This window comes from Eublepharis macularius, chromosome 9, assembly GCF_028583425.1.
Source record: "Eublepharis macularius isolate TG4126 chromosome 9, MPM_Emac_v1.0, whole genome shotgun sequence".
In the NCBI taxonomy this organism is placed as follows: Eukaryota; Metazoa; Chordata; class Lepidosauria; order Squamata; family Eublepharidae; genus Eublepharis; species Eublepharis macularius.
Genome location: NC_072798.1, coordinates 24,375,248 through 24,400,549, shown reverse-complemented (window position 1 = coordinate 24,400,549; position 25,302 = coordinate 24,375,248). Strand labels below are relative to the sequence as shown.

The 25,302-nt window shown below is 42.2% G+C and overlaps 2 protein-coding genes across 7 annotated transcripts in view; one reads left to right on the top strand and one right to left on the bottom strand.

The window, feature by feature from the left end:
- Positions 1–1,445: 1,445 nt before the first annotated feature.
- Positions 1,446–14,163, top strand: YARS2 (tyrosyl-tRNA synthetase 2). Its single transcript, XM_054988246.1, has 5 exons — positions 1,446–2,248; positions 2,895–3,062; positions 3,832–3,987; positions 12,698–12,868; positions 13,576–14,163. The coding sequence occupies exons 1-5, from the start codon at positions 1,446–1,448 to the stop codon at positions 13,751–13,753; spliced, it is 1,476 nt and encodes a 491-aa protein (XP_054844221.1). The 3' UTR covers positions 13,754–14,163.
- Positions 14,164–14,409: 246 nt separating this feature from the next.
- Positions 14,410–25,302, bottom strand: part of DNM1L (dynamin 1 like) — a 43,982-nt gene continuing 33,089 nt past the window's right edge. For 2 of the 6 annotated variants that reach the window (XM_054988243.1, XM_054988239.1), the window contains 7 exons: positions 24,786–24,878; positions 23,211–23,267; positions 22,880–22,957; positions 20,859–21,026; positions 20,416–20,525; positions 18,459–18,618; positions 14,410–17,172 (listed from right to left, as the gene is read on the bottom strand). In XM_054988243.1, the coding sequence (XP_054844218.1) occupies positions 17,116–17,172; positions 18,459–18,618; positions 20,416–20,525; positions 20,859–21,026; positions 22,880–22,957; positions 23,211–23,267; positions 24,786–24,878 (723 nt within the window). In that variant the 3' untranslated portion in view covers positions 14,410–17,115. The remainder of the gene's footprint in view (positions 17,173–18,458; positions 18,619–20,415; positions 20,526–20,858; positions 21,027–22,879; positions 22,958–23,210; positions 23,268–24,785; positions 24,879–25,302) is intronic. The other 4 variants (XM_054988244.1, XM_054988241.1, XM_054988240.1 and 1 more) reach the window with 3 other exon arrangements.

The window sequence follows — 25,302 nt, the reverse complement described above, 5'->3', positions numbered from 1 at the left end:
AAACCATGGTGAGTAGACAGATCCGGAGATCATGTCTACCTGCCTTGCAAAGCCATGGTGAGTACACCTGGCCTCCACAGGTCCAGAGGCCAGGTCTACCTGCCTTACAAAGCTATTGGTGGGTAGACCTGGCGTCTGCAGGTCTGGAGGCCAGGTCTATCCACCTTGCAAAACTATTGGTGGGTATACCTGGCCTTCGTGGATCTGGAGGCCAGGTTTACTCACTGTGCAAAGTCATGGCAAGTAAATCTGGCCTCCGCAGGTCCTCCCACGCTCCCCCCCCTCCAGCAGCTGATTGAGGCTTGGGGGGGAAGGCTTGGAAGAAGTGAAGGCAAGCCTTGCTGCCCTTGGCCCCCACAACCACGTTTCCAAGCTTAGGAGGGAAGGCTGGGGGGGAAGGACAGGAAAGCCGTGCCATCCCCCTGCTGCATTTCTATGTCTGGGAGGGGAAGGTTTGGGGAGCGAAAGGGCAGGAAAGCCACACTCCGCCCCTAGCAGATAAGAGGCTTGAGTGGAAGGCTTGGAAGAGGAGCACAGGCCAGCCAGGCATGCCCCATTCCATCTGGCCCAATTAGGGCTGAGGAGGGCAACGCCGATCTGTCCACCCTTCTGAAGCCCCAGAGGCTTGCTCCAATTGTGCCTGCGCCAGGATAACAGAGTGAGTAGTCTGGAATATAGTAAGATGAGCAATCACTGTCCACATCTATTCCCTATGGGCAAGCGTGGTCTCTCTTATTCTCTATGGGCAAGCGTGCTTTCCATTCTTGCCTATGGGCAAATGTGCTTTCTATTATTCCTTATGGGCAATCTTTTTTCTATTATTCCCTATGGGTAAGCATGTCGCCCTCATTCCCTATAGGTAATCATGCATTGTCTATTGGCAATCATTGTCCTTCGTGTTAGTATGTCCCCATGAAGTTGTCCGGAAGAACGGTATATAAATAAAATGTTATTTTTGCAGGAAGATTGGACCGTGTGTGGCGCACGAATCCATCTAGAAAAGTAGTACATAAGCACAGTTATTCTCCTTATATAATAATAATATACTATTAAGCACAGTTATTTTACAGTAGATGAAAGTTTGGCCGACTCCGGCTGCGGGGGAACAGATCCCCTCCGACAGCACCCGCTGTTGCAATCCCTCACAACATCTCCGGCCACTCGGCTTCAGGCCCGGCTGAGAGCTGCCTCAGGAACCTTCCCCTTCCACCCGCTCCTTTCCTCTGAGGCCCCTTCCCTGCTTGCCAACCTCTGTTCACTGCCTCTCCCTGTCGACCGACCCTTTCGCAAGACGAAGAACAGCGCGAGAAAAGGCGCGGGTATTGCAGCGCAATCACATGCTTCCAGCGCAGCCGCAGAACCGGCCGACAAGGAAAGGAGGCGGAGTCCTGCCTCCCACCCGACATGCTCTGCGGTCCCAGCCCGCGCGACATTCCGTAGCCAAGATGGCGGCGCCCGCTCTGCGTCCGTTGGCCGTCCTTAGCGCTCGTTGGACCCGATTCGCGGCTTCCGAGGGGCGGCGGCGGACGCTCCACGAAAAGCCAGCGGACCCCGAAGTGAAGCCGGCCCCCCGCGTGGGGCTGCTGGCGGCTCAGCACGCGCGGGGCCGCTTTCAGGAGATCTTCCCGCCTCAGGCGGCCGAGGAGCAGCTGGTCGACCTCCTCCAGCCGGGCCGCCCGCCGGTGACGGTGTACTGCGGCTTCGACCCGACGGCCGATTCGCTCCACGTTGGCCACTTGCTGGCTGTCCTGGGCCTGCTGCACTTCCAGCGCGCCGGCCACCATGTCATCGCCCTGGTCGGGGGCGCCACGGCACGCCTGGGAGACCCCAGCGGCCGCACCAAAGAGCGCGAGCCCCTGTCGGAGGAGCGCGCCCGCGAGAACGCGCGCGGGCTGGGCGAGGGGCTGCGGCGGCTCTTCCAGCACCACCGCCAACTCTTCTGGGACGGCGGCGGGGCGTCCTTGGGCGAGTTCACTCTGCTGGACAATGCCGACTGGTGGGAGCGCGAGCCCGTGGTGGGCTTCCTGGGCACGGTGGGGGGGCATCTGCGCATGGGCACCCTGCTGAGCAGGCAGAGCTGCAAGGCGCGCCTCAACAGCCCCGAGGGCATGGGCCTGGCCGAGTTCCTCTACCCGGCCCTGCAGGCCTACGACTTCCTGCACCTGTACCGCCACCATGGCTGCAGCATCCAGCTGGGAGGAGCCGACCAGATGGGTAACATCATGTCTGGCTACGAGCTGGTCTCCAGGTATTGCCATTTATTTATATTTATATTCATAGTCGCCCTTTCTCACTGAGACTCAAGGTGAATTATACTGTGTGAGTTAGAATGGTTTCAAAGACATTTCAATAATGTAATGAGATGAATAAATGCAAGTTTGCAAAGATTTGAAAACCAGCCAAAATCCAACATAAGAGTTGAAGAAATACTGAAACAGCACATAAGCAATTCTAAGACTGACATGCATATCAACAAAGAAAATACCCAGTAGGACCATACATATAACAACAGACAGTGTGGTGGTGGAGAGTGCTCCCAAGTCAGAGTTGACTTATGGCGACCCCTGGTGGGTTTCATGGCAAGAGACTAACAGAGGTGGTTTGCCATTGCCAGCTTTTGCAACCCTGGTTTTCGGTGGAGGTCTCCCATCCAATTACTAACCAAGGCTGACCCTGCTTAGCTTCTGACGTCTGACAAGATCAGGCTTACCTGGGCTATCCAGGTTGGGGCAGCATGCAGTATTTGACAATAACTGTGCTTATATACTGCTCTTCTAGGCAATTAGTTCCCCACTCAGAGCGGTAAACAAAATGTTAGTATTGTCTCAGTAATAGTATTGGTAGACTGCATAATAATAATAATGTTTCATATATTTTTGTTTATTCTCTGGCAGGGTGACAGGCGAAGATGTGTTTGGAATAACCGTACCTCTTATTACAAGTACTGCTGGAAGCAAACTGGGAAAGTCTGCTGGTAATGCAGTTTGGCTTAATAGAAATAAGACCTCTCCTTTTGAACTGTATCAATTTTTTGTCAGACAGCCAGATTCCATTGTAAAAAGGCAAGTACTTCTCTTAAAGGTGTGATATGATTTGTTGTTCTAAAAAAACCCTGTACATTAAGAACAAAACAATGTCATTGCTGGAATTGACACAAGTCTATCTGGTCCAGTATGTCTCCATTGCAAAGCAGCCAGATACCCACAATAAATTTAGAGGCACTTGTGTTCTGATCATAAAGCAATTGTGTTTAATTCACTGACTCTGTGAACTTGATTACAAAAATTGTATATAGCATATTCTCAGTTTCAGTGGTTCAGTAATTCCCCCAGATGCTCTGTAGTTCATTTATATGCCTGGCTACCCCAGATCTGTGAAAGGTATTATAAATAATACATTGTTCATGTATACACTTTTTCCCTCAGTGGGGTCCCAGAGATGTTTAAAACACTATCCCCTTTCTCATTTTACTCACAACAAGCCTGTGAGGTAGGCTAGATTTAGTGTGCATGACTGGCTGAAGGTCATCCATCAAGCTTCTGTGGCAGAATGGGGATTTGAACTTGAGTCTCCTAGACTATAGTTCAACATACTAACCGTTACCCGAGGCTGATTCTCATGCATTGTATTGGTGTAATGTTACATCCTAAAGACTGAATGCTAGTGCAGCAAGACTTAAAATCAGTATTTGTGCCAGAATACAACTGCATGTTTTATTTTTATTATTAGTAATGCTTAATGAAGTTGTGTTATTTAAAATAAAACCATTAATATTTACATTTATAATGTCTAGTGCCACCACAAAATGAACGTTCCTCTTTTCCTTTTAAGATATCTGAAGCTTTTCACTTTCCTCCCTCTTCCGGAAATCAATCATATTATGGAAATGCATGCTAAAGAACCTGAGAAGTGGGGACCCCAGAAGCGTCTTGCTGCTGAAGTAACTAAGCTTGTTCATGGCAAGGAAGGTCTGGAGTCTGCTAAGAGGTAAAAGGAGATTGTTGGTTAAGTCATTATCCTGTTTAAGGTACCATACTGTACAGGTGGAAACAAGTTTCCGTATGTGGATCAGGTATGCAGAAGCTTACTTGGGAGGGAAATGCAGACAGTCACCAATTCATTGGACAGGGCCTTCTGCAGATCCTGCCCACAGACGTCCTTTCTCTTTCTCCTTATGAGATGATGATGATTTATGTCATTTATATTCCGCCTTTCTTACTGAGACTCAAGGCGGATTACATAGTGTGAGATTAGTACAATTAGTGGCAGGGACAAGGGCAGGCATTTCCATACAGTTTCAAGAACATTTCCATAAACAATATCATTGGGTAAAAGAATATACGTTTACAAAGATACAGTATTAGCAAGGATCCAGTATGGGGTTGAGGAATTGCTGAAACAGAACATAATCAGTTCTAGGACTTACATTGAACAACATAAAGCACAGGTAATGTATAGGAGTACATATTTAATGCAACAGATAATATGTAAGGCAACATAATGGTGAAATCTGCGGTTTCATTTCAGAATAATGTTTGTTCCTTAGCAAAGAAACAACACGGCAAAATGTGTATCCAGGGTTCTGGGCAGATTGCCGTTTACAATCAAACCTCCTATCTACCAGTATCCGGCCAATGAAACAAAGGCACTAAGATAACTAATAAGCACCGTGAACTTTAAAAAATGCTACAGTTACATTTTGGTATTTTATATAATTATATAACTTTGGACATATTACCTGTCCTTTAGATCTCATTGTTGAGGGGGGATGTAATTTGAAAAGCTCTTAATGAGCTCCTATCCTAACAAGCAATGCATGATACATATTTATAGACATCCCTTTATTAAGAAGTTAATTGCCAGGTAAGTTAAAGCCATAAATCACTGCAAAAACCAACCTTCTTGAGGTAAAACAGAGAAACATGCTCACTTAAGTGACTTTGCCAAAGCTAAGCAGTTCTGGTCAGCGTCTCGATGAAACACCTCCTGGGAATGCTATGTATGCCATGTTTAGTCTCATGTGGAAAAGAGAAAGATCTTAAAGATTTACTCGCATGCCATCTAGTGAAGAAGATGAGGGCAGCACAAAGCACCAGGGAAAGCATGTAGCAGAAGGCAGCAAATGTGAAGGCCATGGTGGGAGAAGCGCCAAGCCAAACTGGTGCGTGTGCACCCAGCTCAGAACTCCAGCCGCCTTTGCAGGAATCTGAAGCGAAAAGAGTTCCTTCCTCCCAAATTAAAGGGAGAACTGCACACCAGGAAAGTTCCGTGGACGTAGGAAAGGTATCTCTCAAGCATGAACAGCAAACAAATATTCAGACAGATCATCCGCTGGAACAGCCACCCAGGAACAGAGGCTGAAGAGGCCAAATTCTTTCCGAACTGTGGGTCAAAGTGGGCTAAACGGGAAAATCATCCAAAGAGAAAAGAACAGCAAAGGGGAGTCCCACGGCGCGGTTAGCAAACCAGTCATCCCAAACCCAAGCTCCTTACCCAGGAAAGAGCCATCCATATTTCACAAGTCTAAATGGAATGGGACTAGGGACTTCCGGTTTGGGATTCATGGAGGTCTAACGCAGCTCCATTTGCGGAGCTGACCGGACTGCCGTTTTAACCGGCCGGTGGGGTGAAAATAGCCCGCGGCCGACTGCTCTCAGGCGGGGAGCAGGCAAAGAACGCTCAAGACCCTAGGGTGAGCTAGATCTCGGACGAGGGGGGGCTCTACACAACGAGTCTCCCCCCGATCCTTGAGGTCCCACCTTGCGACGGGTCGGCTACAATCTCTGCGGCAGTTTTGGGGCCAATTCGGCTGGCATAAGACCTACATACCCAAGCTTCGAATGGGGGAAGAAGCTGAGAGGAGAACTTAAAATCGAAACAGCGATTACAACCCGAGAAAAGTGAAGAGAAGGTAAAGATCATTATCTTCTGATACGGGACAGACTGATAAAAACAGAGAGGAAAAAAAGTAGATTTTTAAACTGCAACAGACTAGCGAAAAGGAGGGGAAGACTCGGCAGGAATTGTATTTGAAAAGAGACTAAGTTTAAAGAAGTTATTAAAGAAATCGGACTATTGTTTTGAATACCTGTGGCTTTGGAGCTGTGAGAAAAAGACACCATCGCGAGATCTGCTGTGGGAAGACGGGAGACAGGAAGTGCGTAATAACAATAGAGCGGCTGGAGAGAAGCGGCCCTTGCTGGAGGGCAGGAAGTAGGGAATCGCCATTTTTGAAAGGGGAAGGGTCGCGGCTTCAGCGGAAAAGGAAGTAGGCCATCTTGGATTACAAAATTATAGAGAAACCATAGAGAAAAGACGCCCGACATTTTGGACTCTTTAAAATTTAATTTTTGCAAGAAGACCGGGACATTTAAAACAGAAAAACGTTAAATTTTACGCCACGGAGTTAAGGAAGAGAGCGGATTCGTGGGAGCGAGCTAAAGCAAGCCCCACGATGTCAAAAAAAGAGTGGCAATCGGCAATAGAAAACCTGGATAAAAACCTGGACAAAAAACTTTTAGATATGATTAAAGAACTTAAGGACACGAAATTGGAGCTGATTAAAGAGGTTAAAGAGGTTACACAGACAGTAAAATCGGAGCTGTCAGAAGTGAAAAAAGGTATGGAAACAATACGAAGTGAATTACAAGGAACGCAGCAGAGAGTTAAAACAGTAGAAGACGCGATGGAGAATTTAGCAGACACGCAACAAACAGAGATGAGATTGGTGAAGGGGAGAATGTCAGTTGCAGAAACTAAACATATGGAGAAGCAGCTACGTTTTCGTGGCTTGCCAGAAGTGGAAGGAAAGTCAGCGCAAGAACAGATGACTGAGGTGTTGGCTGAATACCTGGGGAAGGAGGAGGAGGAAGTTGTGGCTATCCTAGATGTGGCATACCGTGTGAATTCGAGAATTGCAACCCAGAGGAAATTACCAAGAGATGTGATTGTGCAGTTTACAACACGAAATATGAAAGAGAGGATTGTGACAAAACAGTTTCAAGATCCATTGGAGATTGATGGCAAGACGATCATTATAATGAAGGAACTGCCCAGATCAGTGTTATTAGATCGGAAAAAATACAAAGTGCTAATTCAGATTTTGAAGGACATGAAAATCAGGTACAGATGGGAGTTACCAGAAGGAGTGTCCTTTGAGTTTGGAGGGGCCAAAAAACGCATTAGATCTGAGCGAGAGATGGAGCGATTTATTAAGGACAATGAAAAAGACTTACCAACAAGATTATGAGTATGGAGTGTAAAGTATTATCTTGGAATGTAAATGGACTAAACTCACCGAATAAGAGGAAAAACATTTTTCACTGGCTACTAAAACAAAAATGTGACATTGTTTGTTTGCAAGAGACCCATATTAGAAAACAGGATGTAAAATATTTAAAATCTGGAAAACTGGGCAAAGAATTTGTAGCGGCCTCTAACAAGAAAAAAAGAGGAGTGGTGCTGTATATAAAAGAGGAGCTACAGCCAAAATTTGTTATGAGAGATGTGGAAGCTAGATTTGTAGCAGTGGAATGTATTTGGAATTTAAAGAGAGTGTTGGTAGTCGGACTTTATGCACCTAACGGTGCAAAAGAAAGCTTCTTTGAGGACTTGAGGAAGCATTTAGACGATTTTGCATATGACCAGATAATTCTTGCTGGAGACTTCAATGGAGTGACAGACTTGGAACTAGATAAAAAGACTACAACGGTACAAAAGAGGACTATTACCAAAGCTTTTTTTTGAGTTGATTCAACAAGAGACTCTCGAAGATGTATGGAGGAGAGAATATCCTAAAAACAGACAGTTTACTTTTTATTCTGCAAGGCATTCTACATTATCAAGAATTGATATGATCTGGGCCTCAAAAGACTTAGCGTTATGGACTAAGGAGGTAGAAATAATGCCGATGGTAGGCTCAGATCACAACCCAATTATGTGGAAATTTGGAAAAAGGAGAAAAAGGAAAGCATGGAGAATAAATGAGGACTTGTTACAGGAAAGAGAGAATATGGAAATATTGAGAAGAGAGACAAAGTTTTTTATACAATACAACGTGAATAAAGAAGTACCAACCAATAAAGTTTGGGATGCTTACAAGGCGGTTATAAGGGGCATACTAATGGACTTAAATGGTAGAGCAAAAAAGAAGAAAGATGAGAAAAGACAAGAGATTGAGGAGAAAATAAAAGCCAAAGAAATACAGCTAAAAAAGAGACCAGGGAAAAAGAAAGTATACCAGGAAATTAAAATACTTCAAGAACAGCTAACAGCAATGAGTAATAAAGAATTGGAGTGGAATCTTAAAAGACTGAATCAAAAAGCGTTTGAGGGCGCTAATAAACCTGGGAAGTACCTGGCATGGCAATTGAAGAAGAAAAGGGAAAAGAAAATAATAAATAAAATTTGTGAAGACAACAAAACGTATGTGGAGCAGACTACCATTAGTAGAGCCTTTTATAAATTCTACGCTAAGCTGTATAATAAAAAAGAAGTAAATAAAGAATCAATAGCGTCATATTTGGAGAAAACCAAACTTCCAGAAATCTCGGAAGCTTGGAGAAATAAGTTGAACAGTGAAGTAACTGACGAGGAAATAAGTAAGGCAATACAATCTGCAAATCTAGGAAAGGCGCCAGGGCCAGATGGACTTACGGCTAAATTTTATAAGACAATGGCTAATGAACTGGCACCATTCCTAAAAGAGGTGATGAATGGGGTTTTAAGGGATCAAAGGATTCCAGACACTTGGAGTGAAGCGAACATATCATTGATCCCAAAAGAGGGCCAAGACCTAACTAACGTGAAAAATTATAGACCTATATCGCTACTCAATAATGACTATAAAATTTTTGCGAAGATATTGGCGGAGAGATTGAAGGGGTGGCTCTCGGAAGTTATAGAGGAGGAACAAGCAGGCTTTTTGCCAGACAGACAAATAAGAGACAATTTAAGGACAGTGATCAATGCTATTGAATATTATGACAAGCGTTGTGACAAAGAGGTTGGTTTCTTCTTTGTAGACGCTGAAAAAGCGTTTGACAATTTAAACTGGGACTTTATGTTTGCCACTATGGAAAAGCTACAATTGGGAGAAAGATTCATCAGAGCAATTAAGGAAATTTACAGAGACCAGACTGCAGCAATCGTGGTGAATGATGAATTGACCAAGAAATTGACGATAAGTAAAGGAACAAGACAAGGTTGCCCGTTGTCTCCATTGTTGTTCATTCTAGTATTGGAGATTCTGATGATACAAATACGTCAAGATGAGGAAATTCGTGGAATAAAAATAAAGGACTATTCATATAAGGTCAGAGCATTTGCGGATGACATAATGTTAATTGTAGAGGACCCATTGGAGAACATGCCAAGAGTGATAGATAAGATCAAGGAGTTTGGAGACTTGGCAGGTTTTTATATTAATAAAAAGAAGTCAAAGATATTATGTAAAAATATGACTAAGCAGAAACAACAATTATTAACGGAAACAACGGACTGTGAAGTAACAAGCAAAGTGAAATATTTGGGAGTCGAATTAACTGCAAAGAACATAGATCTATTCAAAAACAATTATGAAAAACTATGGACTCAGATAGAGAGAGATTTGATTAAATGGAATAGACTGAATTTGTCATGGTTGGGCAGGATTGCAGCAGTTAAGATGAATGTGTTACCAAGAGTAATGTTTTTGCTACAGACAATACCAATCATCAGAGACTCTAAACAATTTGAAAAATGGCAGAGGAAAATATCAGATTTTGTTTGGGCAGGCAAGAAGCCTCGAGTGAAAGTGAAAGTTTTACAAGATGCAAAGGAAAGAGGCGGAATGCAACTGCCCAATCTGAGACTTTATCATGATGCAATCTGCCTAGTTTGGTTGAAAGAATGGATGACATTAAAGAACAAGAAACTACTAGCCCTAGAGGGATATAAAAAAATATTTGGATGGCACGCATATTTATGGCATGACAAAGTAAAGGTCAACTCGATGTTCCTGCATCACTTTGTACGGAGAAGTCTATACATAATCTGGAGGAAGTACAGAATTTATCTACAAGAAGGAACTCCCTTGTGGGTGGTTCCGTATGAGGTGATAGACCCGAGAGCTGTTGATAATGAACAACAATGTTTAACGTATAAAGAAATAACTAAAACTGAAGCATCCAAACTCAGAATAAAGACGCAAGAGGAACTATCACCTAACTACGACTGGTTCCAGTATAGACAGATCAGAGACTTATATAATTCGGACTCTGTAAAGGGAGGTATACGAATAGAGAATTCGGAACTAGAGCAGACCCTTCTTAAAGAAGATAAGAAAAGAATATCCAAGGTATACCAAGTACTGCTGAAATGGTATACCGAGGATGAGACAGTTAAAACACAAATGGTGAAATGGGCTATAAACTTCAATAAAGAAATAACAATGGAGGCATGGGAATACTTGTGGAAAACTACAATGAAGACAACGACATGTACTAATATCAAAGAGAACATTTACAAAATGATCTATCGTTGGTACATGACACCAAAGAAGATTGCGCTAGGGAATTTGAATACTTCTAATAAATGCTGGAAATGTAAGAAGCATGAGGGCTCCCTCTATCATATGTGGTGGTCGTGTGAGGTAGCCAGGCAGTACTGGGGGGAAATAATAAGAGAAATGAGTGAAATTTTACAATTTCAAATTAATAAGAACCCAGAACTCCTGCTACTGAACTTGGGAATGGAGGGAATTCCAGCCCAACACAGGACGTTGATATTTTATATGACAGCAGCAGCTAGACTTTTGTATGCGCAAAAATGGAAAGTACAAGAAGTGCCAACTATTGAAGATTGGATTTACAAATTGCTGTATATGGCTGAAATGGATAAGATGACAAGAAAACTGAGAGATCTGGACTCAGGGCAGTTCAACACAGACTGGGAGAAGCTGAAACAACACCTGGAGAAGAAATGGGAGGTGGGAGGAAAACTGTGGCAGTTTGAGAACTACTGAAGTACTGAAGCAGAGGGGGGAGACTTTACCGGGGGGAGAAGAGATAAATGTGAATTAATAAGCAGTCAGATTAATAGATTGACATATATATAGATATATATAGGTTAACAAACAGAACATAGATAGAAAATAATTAACTATAAGGATTAAATATAAGGATTGATTAACTAACAATATTTTCTTTTTTTGGTAAGTTTTGTACCAAACTGAATGTCTGAAGATACAGATGAGTTAAATTGATTGACTACGTGATGAGAGATATATAGAATTATTACAAAAAGATAGAATGAGTAATATATAGAGAATAAGTCAAATTGTTTGATATAAATGAATGTATGATATACATGGTTTATGATATATAGAAATATTTGAAATTGAAAAATGGGATAAATTGTTTATCTAAGATGGAAATAAAGACTTACAGTTTGGGCATACAATGTTAAAAATAGTTAAGGAGGTACTGCTTAGAATAATGGAGAATATATATTTGTTTTAGATAGAGGAATCTAATAGAAGTAAGGGAAAGGGGACAAAGGGTTGGAAAGCTGTTGGAAGTCAACAAAAAGGGGGGGAAAGGGAGGGGGTTAGAGATGAAAAAATTGGGGAAAATTGAATGTAAATGTAAAAATAATGGATTCTAACCCAATAAAAAATTTTTCAAAAAAAAAATAAATGGAATGGGACTAGAGACAGCCTCATTCGATCCTGGTTTGCGGTTCCAGGAGCGAATTCTGCTCTCTAGAAGCGGGTCACAGCAGAGAGAAACGCTCACCGGCTTCCTCAGCAAGACTTCCTTTGTTCCTCTGTCTCCTGACGAGGGCACTGTGGCATCCTTCTCACTGCCTTCTCCACAATCACCTTCCTGGTGACAATGCAGAGCAAGGGGAACATCCTCCATTCAACCAGCACTGGAGGCAGCTGTAGCGGCACAAGCTGACTGGATTCCTCTTGCCTTCTCACTCATGTGGCTTCTTTGCCTCCCTTCCATCTGCCTGCCTGAGGAGGTCAGGAAAGCTCCCACCCTCATGGCTTTTTGCAAACTATGCAAAACTGAATTATTCAGGAGAAATATCTACCCCAATTATAGGGATGTGTCATAAGAAATAGCTAAGAGAGATGCCTTGGTAGGGACATGGACTATATGCTACACTATTGGGTACTGTCTGCTGATGTAGACATGCACGTACTTGGAAGTTTCCATGTTGCGAAACATGCCATGTAAATGAGTTTTGCTTTATTTCAGAAAGATTTCATCTCTGTGCTTTGGCTTTATTCATGTTTTCAAATTTTCTACCATACACCATTGTATGGTGTATTCACTGAATGTCCCAAGTGTTGTTTATTGTTATTCTTTGCTCAGTGAATGTCTTGGCATTTGATTATATTGTATTTCACTTGCACTGTGTGATATACTTTGGATTTCAGTTAGAAAGGTGGACTATAAGTAATATTACTAATATGAATGTAATCTAGCCCTATTGTTTAGAAGAGATGCCTGCATGTTCTTCCTACATAGCAAATTCCCTTCTGTAAGACAACCAATAACATTAGCATTAAGAAAAGTTAGAAGGTAAAACTATGCATTAGAGCACCTGTATCATAGCAGAGAATGGTTATTATCCCATACCTTAGTAGTAATCTCAGTTAGTTCTGCATATCATGGGTGTAATATAAAATGCTTTTTTTCTCCACTAGGTGTACAAGGGCTCTTTATTATAGCAATACAGATGCGCTGGAGTCTATGTCTGATCTGGAATTACAGGAGCTCTTCAGAGAAGCACCTTATGTTGAATTGCTGTATGAACCTGGAACAACAGTACTTGATCTGTGTCAGAAAGCCAATGCTGTGGCAGATGGGGCAAGGGGGTAAGTTGTCTTTTATTTTTCTAAGCCATTTCACTTATATTGTCCCCTAGCTTGGTTTGCTGAAACTTTTGTATTGTTTGGAAGTGTTAGTTTTTAAAATACAGATCAGTATGTTGTAACCCACCTGATGAAATCTATGCTATAAGGCACTGTAATTTTGCAGAACAGACAGATAACCGAGCTAGATAAAAAGCAGGGTTACTTCTGGACCAAGTACAAAGTGTCAGGCTACAAAGAGATAGACATTAAGGACAGCATACCAAAACCTGGTTCCCAAACAGCAATTAGGATGATAGGCTTTTACGCTTCCTCATTTTTGTTACATTTTATACTTGCAACACCAAAGATAAGCAGATGGTTAAAGTAGCAATGACTTATGTATATACAGTAAATATGTAGACAAGTCCCCACTGACCACCTGTTTTTAAATGGGGCAACTAACGGACAATTAAAGCACTAATAAGATACCCCTTTTTGGATTAATGACCATAGCTTTAAGACTCTTCTTGTAAGGGCTGCTGTGTAAGCAAGCAGACTAGTTTGGCTAGAAAGCATTTCTAGTCAGAACTGTACTGGGCTGGAGCCTGTTCGATGCTCTAATAGTAACTGTGAAGCTTATTTTAGTATTCATAATGGGAGTTGATTGCTCTTAACTCTCTTTTGAATTTTAGAAGCACTAAGTCTAATTTGTACACTTCTCTTTCAAGGTATCGTGACATAACGAGTGGTGGAGTTAGTATAAACCACATGCAAGTAACTAATCCCGATGCTGTTCTTATTGTGGGCCAACATATTCTCAATAATGGCTTGTCGCTCCTTAAGATTGGAAAGAGAAACTACTATATTATAAAATGGCTTCAGTTGTTACAAGAGGAGTCATGCTAGCCCATTGAAGACAGCTGCAGTTGCGTCACATCCTGAAAATTAAGTTGACCTTTTTGAATTTCAACGCATCACATAACTGACTCTGGAACAGCAGGACGCTTGTGGTGTGAGTTGCCTATTCTCACCATGTGAGACTGTCTAAGTTCCGTCAGTAAGATGGGTGATCTTTTGTATTTCATATTTAATCATGTTTAAAAAAAAATTCATTAAAATGTCACCACTTAACAGAATTTGTTGTAAATGTTGATAAAGAGAAAGGGAAATTTGTTTGTAATAAATACATCTTAAGACATTAATACAAGCAATGACCTGATTCTGTAAGCTTTAACAGTTTGGATTTATCTTAAATATTGTGAGTTATATATGTTTGATTGATCTCTCTTAAAAATATATTGAGAGTTCTTGGAAAATATGGCTGATGCATTGAAGGAATAATTAAGGGCAGTAGGACACTTGCTAAATAGGTTTCTAAATAGTTCCTGTTATGTTTGTCATGTATGAAAATGCCTTTTGTTAAACATACTAAAAGAACAACAAAAAATGGAAGTGCTGTGATCTAGGTGTTGTGTATTCCCTTAAAAAGCTACCTACCCAACTGAAAGTTAAAAATATCCGTAACTTTTTAAAGGTGGTTTATTGATGATGTAAAACTCTGCCTCTTTCACACAATCAGTTTTATTTACAATTTTAACTATATACATACATCAGATACTGTTGTCAAATGTCTAACGTTCTGCATGTTTAGACATTCTTAAATATCCTTGCCAATGTGTGCTTGTTGTAAATTGCACTATACACAGGAAAACTTGAAATACGGGGAGGGGGGAACAGTACTGCAATGTGCAGGATTAGACTTGGACATCAAGGAAAATTCACTCTAAATGTAGTCATACCCTGCTGTTCCAAAAGTGCATCATATGTGCACAGCATTCCAGCCTTGTGAAAACTGAGTGCTCTGTTCCCTCTATACAAGTAATACTAGCAGCAGAGGTGGCCCGTTAGTTGCTAACAGTTGGTTGAACACTGAGCAGTATTTTGAATCTTTTGACTCCGGCCTGAAAGGTGGGTACTCTAATAAAAATTGGGTTGTCTTTAAAACCTAAAGATCAAGCATCAAGTATATGAAATTTCAACACCCCTTACTCAAAGTTATGCAGTGCGGATCTGGATACATACACACATGGGCATTGAGATATTCCTGATTTCTTTCCACAGTTGCTCCAACCAGTGATAGAGTGAGTACAGCCAGCTTAGCAGCACAGACCACCTATACTTTTAAACAGAATAAAGAAACCCCTTGAACCATTCAGACGAGTCAAATTACATCAATATTCAAACTCAGTTATGGAAGTTCTAAAAGCACCCTATAGTAATTTGACAGCCTGATGGATTCTGCTGAGTTCTCATTTACTCTTATAATTGTTACCCCCCTTTAAAGACAAGGTAAGATTTTCAAGGAGCCAAAAAAATGTACATTTCTACTTGCTTGAAAAGTGGTAAGGTTTCCAAAAAAAAAATCTTTGTTAAAAGCTTAAAACTTTTTTTTAAATGTAGGTTGGTTATGAAAACTAACTTTTTCAACAGTTGATAAACTTTAATGCTTCAAGAATGTGTTTGCTGGTGAAATAATACTTGTGGGCACAGACAACTGGTTTGGACACACAGGGTGTTAATTATTTCATAGGGGAAGCAGGTAAGATGGAGAAGTCAGGAACAGCAGGATTGTTGAAAGAAGAGTTGAAAGCAGTAGAAGCCTATAGTTTGTGAAGGCTAAAAAGAGTCCTTGAATTTAATGGGACCACATCAGTGGGAGGAACTGTGTGCCTCTCGGAATGTGCCTTCAGTACATGCAGCTCACCTCCCCCCCCAGATTTGCCAAAACCCCACAAGTCAGGCTTTTCAACAGTCGATTTTATTTCCGTATATGATTAAATAGGCCTTTTGAGTGTATTTTGAGGATACCTTTAAATGCATTTGACAATGCATTTTTAAGAAGGTGCACAAATTTTTAAGTGCAAACAACTTTCAATATGAATGTAATGGAGAAGAGAAAATTAGTATCACACCATTTTCAGTTACATTTTTTTTCCTTCAATATCAAAAAAGAAATCTTTTCACCCCCCAAAATATTTTAAAAGAGATATCAGATCACTTCTTTGGGATCTTTCATGTATTGTAAGGGCTGCATGGATGAGCAATATGTCTGAAGCACAAGGGCTTATCTACCCACAGCATTACATGTGGAGGGGCCATGGGCCAGCTCCCTAATTTACACAGCTCAAGGCAAGCTAGCCACATGACAGTACATGTTTTTTCTCCTAGGCAGGAGAACAGCCCTTATTGTATTTCAGCACAAAGATAAAATGATAAACTCTGCAGGGGACCTGTCATTACTGTTCATGGTACATAATAATCCAGCAATGAAAATGCAACAGTTAATGGTGAAGTTAGCTGAGTAGGAACTCAGCCCCCTCACCCCCACCCCCAAAATTGACAGCATACTAAAATGTTGAGATTCAAGCTAGCCTCTGGTAGAGAGCTGCCTTTAACTTCATTCTATCATTCTTTTCCTCTTTGCACAATTATGACAGCAACAATCAGCTAAGTGCTTCTGTGGCTGTTCTTTTGTTTTTACTATTCTGGAACTCATTAAACGGGTAGGCCAGAGGTCTTGGTCCCAGGGGAAGGGGTAGAAATGAGGGACTTTACACTTGAACCTTCTCCCTACCAGCAATATGCCAGTTCATTGTTCCTTAGCTGACATAACATGCTAGCACAATCTTTACTTGTGAAATGTTCCAGGATCATCTAAACTCATGGAGGAAAGTCATGAAAGCAGTCTGAACATTAGTCAAGTATTTCTGTTCTGAAACACAGGGATACACAATACACAGTCATGGCAGTGATTCTACTGTGCCGCTTATCTGGCTTCAGCTTCAGAATGCATGCAGTTTTATTTGTAAGAAAGAAAATGTGACCTTTCTTCATGGTTTAAAAACCTATATTGCAGAAGCAGCTGAAAAACTACATTACAATACTACACTGTTCATCCTATTTGCGGGCAACTCATTTAACAAGCCAGGCACTGGAATTTTTCACATGGTTCTTTGCCTAAGTTCAGTTCAATCCCATCACTGGACAACAGATTTGGTGTCTGCACCAAGAAACTGGTCAGGAAACGTGTTCGTGTGGATTAAGTAAGATGTGTTTTGCGCTGTAAAGCACACTTTTCCGTCCATAGGAAGCCAAACTAAACCGTGTCTTTACATGAGCAAACTGATATATACTGCAGTACACATAGGAGTATGTAATGCCTAGCAATGTTCAAGTCATCAGTTCCTTCACCCAGGCAGGGGAGTCTTTCACCAGAGGTGCGTCTCCCGAATCTCAGCAATAATCTGACTGGCTCGTTGCAAGGCCTGCGGGAAGAAACAGACAGACATGCAGTTACATTTCCTGTTTTAAGGATACCATCTGCCTCTATCAATCATGATAGATTTTATTTGTGTACTTTCTCCTAGTATTTGCTAAACCCAGCCCTATGACTGGAAAATCCTTTTAGGTAACAGGCCAAAATGTTTCTGTTCACCCAGTCTTATAATTAACGGGTTTCAGGTTTAAGGTTTAATTGTATATGGCCAAAGGCTGTCACAATACAAAGTTAAAAATAGAAAAAATAGAAATCTATCTTGCAAGCATAAAATACAGTTATTAAGATAATAAAAATAGAATACAATTAAAATGGGACCTTAATAAATACCAGACAGTTATGGGAAAATTAGGTTTCTAAGGAAACAATCTTGGCCCTAATCTTTTTTGCAGCTAAGGCAAACAGGGATACTCTGCTAGTGACAAAAGAATCAGTATCAGATAACAAAAAAACTAATTTGTCAATTGACAAATTATAATTAACGGGCTATCTTTTAAAACCATTGTAGTCTGGAAACTTAAGCTGTCAGTGGTCTGTTTTTATGCTGAATGTTTTGTTTTTATTTTGCAGGTTTCTAGAGGGGCTGCATAAAAAATGTCTAAGTCAATAAACAAAGAAGGCTGTCAAAGGGGAGATTAACCGGGGCTCAGATGGTCCCATGCATCTCATTCCCCAAATGACATCATTGAAAGGTCTTTTGTACTGCAGCAGATGATGGTCTTTTCTGGGTAGTCAAAAAGCTGTTGCCAAAAGCTTTATGGTTATAGAGCACTTATGGTACACTATGGCTGGGGGCCTTGTAAGTAAAACCCTAATGGGAGGTGAAACTTTACATCACAGTATAGCTAGTTAGCTGATGTTCGGGGGGGGCACCTCTGTTGTGCTTCCTCAAGTTATACAAGGCAGAGCTATTTCAGCAGGCCTTTAACTGAGAACAGGACTCGGTGAAGGCAGTGATGCTGGTCAGCCAGTTCTTTGTCCCCTTGATTTTAAGGTGTATTATATATGGCATTTAAACTTTCACTGCAATCCCTGAGAGTCCCTGACAGGAGAACGGCAGATTTTAGAATAAAGAAACAGAATCCCCGTTAGTAACAACATTAGCTGAACCTCATATTTTGTTTACACTCAGTAACCTTTGTCTTACTTCGCAAAGTGTTGATTGAACATCTCGTTACACCAATGCATGTTACAGAGACGGACCGTGACACACTAACCCTATGAATCCTTTGCATTTTTCTGAACTTCTTATCAAAGAGGGCTCATCTGCAATACCTGTAACATGCCAGCTGCCTCCTTTCTGCGCTGAGCCATGTCCTCCGATTCAGTCAAAAGATCATCCAGCAATAAGGCCTTGTACAGCTGTCCAACTAACTCACTCTGGAGAGTGTCTTTCACATGGTTAACCAGAAAATGCATCACTGCCTTTGGCACACTGCAAAACAAGCTGGGATTAGCCGGTCAAGCACATGGTGTTTGGGAGCTTTTCTCTTGCAAAAAATAAAAATCTGCAGTCCAATAACTGTCAACATAAACAAAGAGTGAAGTCATGTTCATAGACATGAACCTTCAAAGAAATCTCCACTCTCCCTTCCTCTCACAGCCCAAGCTTAGAATATAAACAGTACAACAGCCCCATATAATGCATACAGCAGAGAGAGCAGGACAGGCTAATGACAGCCCACGGCTTATGCATGTACAAAGTGCAGGTGTAGGCTCTGCACATGCATCCAGGAATACTGTGGTTCCTGGTCACGTAGATGGAGTCTACGTCCACAGGTTGTATGCATGTTTCTCCTGATCTGATAGGATGAATAAGTGTAGGTGGGTATTAGTACATGGTGCCTATATACATACACACAAACACATAGGTGTATGATGTGTACATGGCTAATGTATCCTTTCAATCTTGGGACAGATCACAGTTTGGGGTAGATTCCTCATTTAATTACATGGCTCACTCCTTACTCTGTCCCCATTGCAAAAGGGGGAGGAGCAGGAGATTTGCACTATCCAAGAATCTTATGGATCTCTGTCCACAAAATACTACCAGATAAGTTTAAAACTGGCATCATCTGACATCATCAAAAATGGGTCACTTAAAAAGGCAGCTCATCTCTTTGCCTCAGAAGCTTTCTCAGACCTGCAAGGTAATAGTTCTCAGAATCTTCTCCAATATCTGAATACACTTTTTAAAAACTTTCCACCATTATCAGAGCACTATCACCTAAAATAAATAAACCGGTCAGTATTGTTCAACACAGCACGCTTGTCATTTTCCAGCAACATATTATCACGGTGATGTAGTGAAACAGCAGCCAGTGTAATATTAAGATTGGCCATGCCAATTGACCCAGGTTCAATTATCTCTGAGTTGATCTGGGTACACAGTTCCCTCCCGGCCTCATCTGTAACCTCACAAAGGGCTGTAGAATTGTATTTAGACCACTGGAACTCACACTGCAGTTCGCAGAGAGCCACATCTACAATTACCACTAACCAGAAGAGCCACATGACTGCTGTGCACCAACCCACCTCTCATCTCTGAGGAGAGAGGAAGAAGGTAGAGATGGAAGTAAGCTCATTCGGCTCTGCACTGCAGGACCCTGCTCGGGTTGAGCCATGTGCATCCTAAAGGCAGGCTCTTGTAGTGCCCTTCACTTCCATCTCTGCCTTCTTGCTGTATCCCTGGAATAGGGGCTTGCAGGTCAGGTGACAGATTGCAAAGGCACCTGGTAGAGAGTGGGGAGTAAAACCATGACCACCCCGCTACAGCGAGTGTGCTCCTTTCCTGGATGGCTGCTGTGGTGTGGCTAACTTGTTTGCCTTCCAGCAACTGGCTGGGTGCTAGGATGAAAGCTCAGAGGCTGCAGAGAAGGGGAGGGGGTTGTTGGAAAGGGCTGGTCCTCTACTTGCATCCCTGGTACAAGACCCCCCTCCCCTTCAAGAATGCTTACAGCCTGCTCATCCTCCAGTTCTGACAGCAACTGTTTCAAGGTGAAAACCACCTTGCCAATAGCCTTGCACATTTTTGTGGAATATGAGGTGACTGGTGCATTGGGGAATGATGCTCAGAAGAGCCACAAGTAGGGTGTCCCGAGCCACTGACTAGCATGCATTTAGATTTTGTATAGAAAAAAGCCCAGATGTCGGAATTAATAATAGACAAAGCAAGGGATAAAATTTTAAGCTGGTAATGGTATTTTCTTTAAAACAGTTTAATGTGGCTCACCTGTCTTGGATATTCTTCCTCACAATTAGGAAGTAGGATTTGATCAGGCGTTCAATCACCTCACAATCGCGTTGCTCACGGGCCGAAAGTTTCCGTGCAACAGGAACAGGCTAAGCAGGGAAAGGCAGCGTATTTTAAAAAAACATTTCATGAATAAGCATTTTACCTGATTTTAACTGAGTTCAGATTGAACTAAAGAAAAGTGGGGAAAGCACCTATGATCTGAGACACAGTTAGAGCCTGGTCAACTAATACTGAACCCTAGCAAATATTAACATTCTTTCTTCAGGTTGTTGCAATATGAATCTTTACAGCCAATACCTTGCCAAGGACTCACAGGTGATCTTGAGAAAAATAACTTGGAGAGTTTCTCTACAGGTGATCTTGAGAAGAAATGCTGCCACTGATGTGAGCACAGTCAATGGTGCCTCTGCGGTACTCACCACATCCAGCAAATTTACAGCATGCCCTTTCTGAGGGCTCGCTGGTAGGACTGTCAGCAGTTTGGATTTTTCCTCAGCTAATATCTCCTCCGCTTTGGAAGTTTTCAGCATTCCTCGCCAGTTCCCTGTTCCTGATTCTGGATTTCCATCTCCCGCAGCAGGGGGCATCTAATAAAAAGCAAATAATACAAAATTCAAACTCTGAGAAACACCTGGTCTACTAGGGCTTGGTGAGGTTAGTCGGTTTGTTCCCTATTCCTAGGTGATGGAGCACACGCATTCCTAGGTGCTCAACAACAACTAGCACAGGTAAAAGTGGGCCTTCATTCTGATTAAAATGAGGAAGTTGTTTATCACCTGTTTGTTGTGCATCATTTGTTTCAGAACTATCATGGAATCCTGAAAGTCCAAGTTTTGTTCCAGCCTTTATGACTGCAGATATCATACATCAAAATAATGCAGGCAGGCAGATGCTGTCAAAGGCTCCGGATTTCAGAGGGTGGAACTTCTCTGCCCTGCTTTTCTACCTTCCCCTTTCTCATTGGATCCAGCCTCTGACCTCTTGCTACTACTCTTGCCCTTGGGGATTTTGTTTTTGCTATCTGTAAATGCTATAAGGAAAAAAATCCACTGCAGGGTATTCAAAACAAAATATATAAAATTGAGAACATTTGTGCAAAAAAAAAATCGAAATGCAGGTGTATACCTCTTGAGTTAATCTGCACAATTTACTCAGTTCAAAAGAATCTGTGCTGCATGTAATCCTGTGTTCTGCAATACTCTGCTTTGCTTAGGCACAGAGTGGAGACAGCATGACCCACCAACCCTGTCGAAACAGACCCTGGTCAGGTTAGTGCTTCAGCTGCAGACCTCCAACAAAGGTTAGAAAGGAGCTTTTTAAATGTCATAAACCCTTTAAAATATTTATATATTTAAAATGTCTATCCAGCTATCTCAAGGCAGCTAACAACAGCTATATATTTAAAATGTCTATCCAGCTATCTCAAGGCAGTTAACAACAAAATGGTCTTATATATAAACTCCACTCTGTTATCATTAAAATGGGATAATTTAATATGTATAATGTACACTGTATTTTGGGGGGAGGAGTTGAATGAAGGTTCACTGGGATTACTCTAAAAGATCAAGATGGCCAGTATTTCTTAAAAACTCTTGCCTGCCAATGTGCAACAGAAGACTCCCCAAAGAGCTGCTATAGTCTTAATAAAAATATCTTCTCTAAGGACTACCATCTAATGTTCTTAAAAGAAAACAAAACTAGGCTAGACTGTCAGGATTCTTAAGAGGGCAACAAGAAGAAGAAACCTCTGCGCCCCATGCAACGTCCAAGATGCCCACCTCTGCAAACATGCAAGATAACATTTAACATGTTTATGGAGAGCACTGAACCGGTAGAAGGAGTGAGAGACTTTGAATAAGCCTTGAATGGTTAATTTATTGTAAATATATGGATAATCACAGTTTGACTTTTTTTAGGGGTCTTCATTCTCTTTAGCCCTAGAGCAATGGTTTTCAAACTTTCAGACAATCTTTTCCACATGGACTTGCTTGCCTGTGAAATCCAGGAACATTTGCCACAGAACTCCTGCATGCAGCAGCCGAGGGTTTAGGGCTATGTTGTGAGTGCATAAGCAGAACACATAATCTTGGTCACAGGTCTAATGGACCTTGCCAATGTTCTATGCAAGCTGAGAGCACATCCATTCCCCATAGCTGAGTACAACAGGAGAAGATGGAGAGCAGCCTTCAGCTTTTCATGTCCACCATGATCACTTGACAGGTTTCAGAGGACTCCCTGTCCCACAAACCCAGTGTTTCCCAGAATACAACTTGAAAACCACTGTGCTAGGAGGATTAAATGAAGTGACACTTGATCTGGGTAGACAGGACAGCACAGCCACTGACAAAGACCACTTGGGAGAACAGACTTCAGTCACGGCCAGGGTGTGCTGCAAGGAAGAGTGAGCATGCCGTGCATATAGAAAGAATCAGAGACAGACCTTGCTATCAACCTCGGCAGGACCAGCAGTAGAGGTCTCCTGGGAGGATGGTGCCAAACCACCAGGAGGCTTAGTGGACTAAAGAAGGCGAGAAGGGCAGAAAAGGACATCAAATTTGGTCTTCAGTTTCGTTTTTAACCACAGTCTCTTTGATTTGTATGGGAGGATGGTGCGCATATAGGAGACAGCTCTTTAGACTCTCCTGTATGAGGAAGTGGGGTTTTTTTATCGTTACTGCAATACTAAGCCCTGCCTGGTTTTAAGTGATTAATTCTAAATGCCCCTTTACTTTCATTTAAAAGAAAAAGAAACACATCAGCACACAACTCACCTTGTCTCGAGACACAGCAGAGGATACCTCTCTGGCCAGCCTGTTCCGCCTCTGCTCCTTCGAACAAAGAACAAGCCCACAATAGCCTTGAGATTATGCATCATTCAGCAACAAGCTTTTCCACTTCAGAGACAATGAGCTGAATTGCAAGGAATGGCACTTCTGACGTGACCACAAAGTCACCAACACTCATTCAGTTCCACTATGCTGTCTAGAGGATTCATGCTCTACAAAGGACAAAAGCACCAGGTCTTGTTCCCACCCACCCCCCGCCCCATGCTTCTTAAGATAATACTGGTATGGTATGATATAGACTGATCACGCTCCACCTAGGTTAGACCAAGAGGACTGAACATTCAAGTAAATACTGGAAATACCCAGAAGAGAAGGAAGTTGTGACCTCGCGCATGCCAGCATGGGGACTTGCAGCTCACTTGGAAACATCCTGAAAGAATCAAGATGACCAGTGTCTGGAATTCTGATAACAAGTGGTAGCCACCACAACAAAATGGCTGCTACGGAGGGGGGGGGGCTGGGCCCAATCACAAAATGTGGGAAGGTTGAACAAAACCTTAAGAGGCTTCAAGCCAAGCATCCCCCTAGGATGGAGGCAGCTGTTTCCAAAAGTTTGTTTCTTTTTTTTCTATAGAATTTTATGTATCTAAATGAGCTTTCATATTAGTTGTGGGGGCAGCATCAGCACATCAGTTTGACTGGGAAAAACAAGCGTATTGGGAAAAGAGATATCCCTGCTGTTTTGTACTGTCCAGACAACCATTGCCCTACTGCAGCTGATGTCCAATGTGCTGCCTATGGATGAAATGCCATCTATTGATGAATTTCATGGCACTACTTCCTTTCCCCCACAAACCAAGGAGCCAGTCCTGGCATGCTTCCACCACAATGGAGCTGGATGTGCTTGAGAAAAGGATCAGGAAGCATCATCTTTGTGTCTACAGGGAGCACCCATCACACAAGAGCAATTCCTGTAACCAAAATCCTTCAAACTCAACTCACATTTCCACTTCTAAAAGTTTCATTAAGATAAAAGAGAACACTTAATTATGGCTGTGGGACTGACAGCCCGGTCATTTTAGGCCCCGATTATTTAGAGGCAAAGGAGGGAAAAGAGCTTCCAAGAGGAACAGACAAGAAATGAAAGGTAACATTAGGAGAGAAGAAGGGAAACGTCTGTCAAAAAGAACACTGTATCGGTTGGACGCTTTCGTCCATCTGGTCCTCAAAAAGCATACAACTGACTAGTCTTCATTCAAAGGCAGCCCTACCGGTGTGGATACTGGAGATAAGGATGGGCCCCACCAGCCTGACCTGCTTGTGAAAAGATCTAGGATTGGTCATTGCCTGGGGGAGGGAGACCACCCCCCCAGACTGGACCTGGTCCAAGAAAAGTGGTCGTTCTTTTTGCTGATACCCTTCCAGAGCCAACAGCTTTCAATGGACGAAGACTACAAAATAATGCCTGTGCACAAGATGGCAGATCCTTCCATAATTAATATTTTGATTCCATTTTCTGTAATCTGAGAAGCACTTAAGAGGATGGATTCCCTTCCTTACCTCTATGTTGTTGTTCATCAGGCCACAGGCATCAGCGAAGTCAGGATGTTTAGTATTGATATAGGCCAGCTCAATGGCTACCAAATTATGAACCTATGAGACAGACAATCGTTTTGATGTTGATAAAGTCATTTCCACACCACCGAACATGCCCGAGAGGGCTCATGTGAGGATAAAACAGAAGAAAGAAGAATGGTGCATGCCGCCTCTGAGCTCCTTGGGGAAAGGACAGCCTCACGACAGAGACAGAGACAAAACAACTACCAAGGACATACAAATGTTTTATGACTAGGTAAGATTCTTGAAAGAAGGTTAAATGACAACCCTATCACTTGAATCCTGCCATTTTAATCCAACAACCTTGTGAAGTGGGCTAGGTAGTTGTACAGTAAGTTCACCAAGACCACTGATGGGTCAGAAGGCACGTGAATCCAAGCTCCCCTCAACCAAGGTCAACATTCTATCCACTACACTATGCTACGCCTACACCTCCTAAGTCCAAAGTATACAATAACCA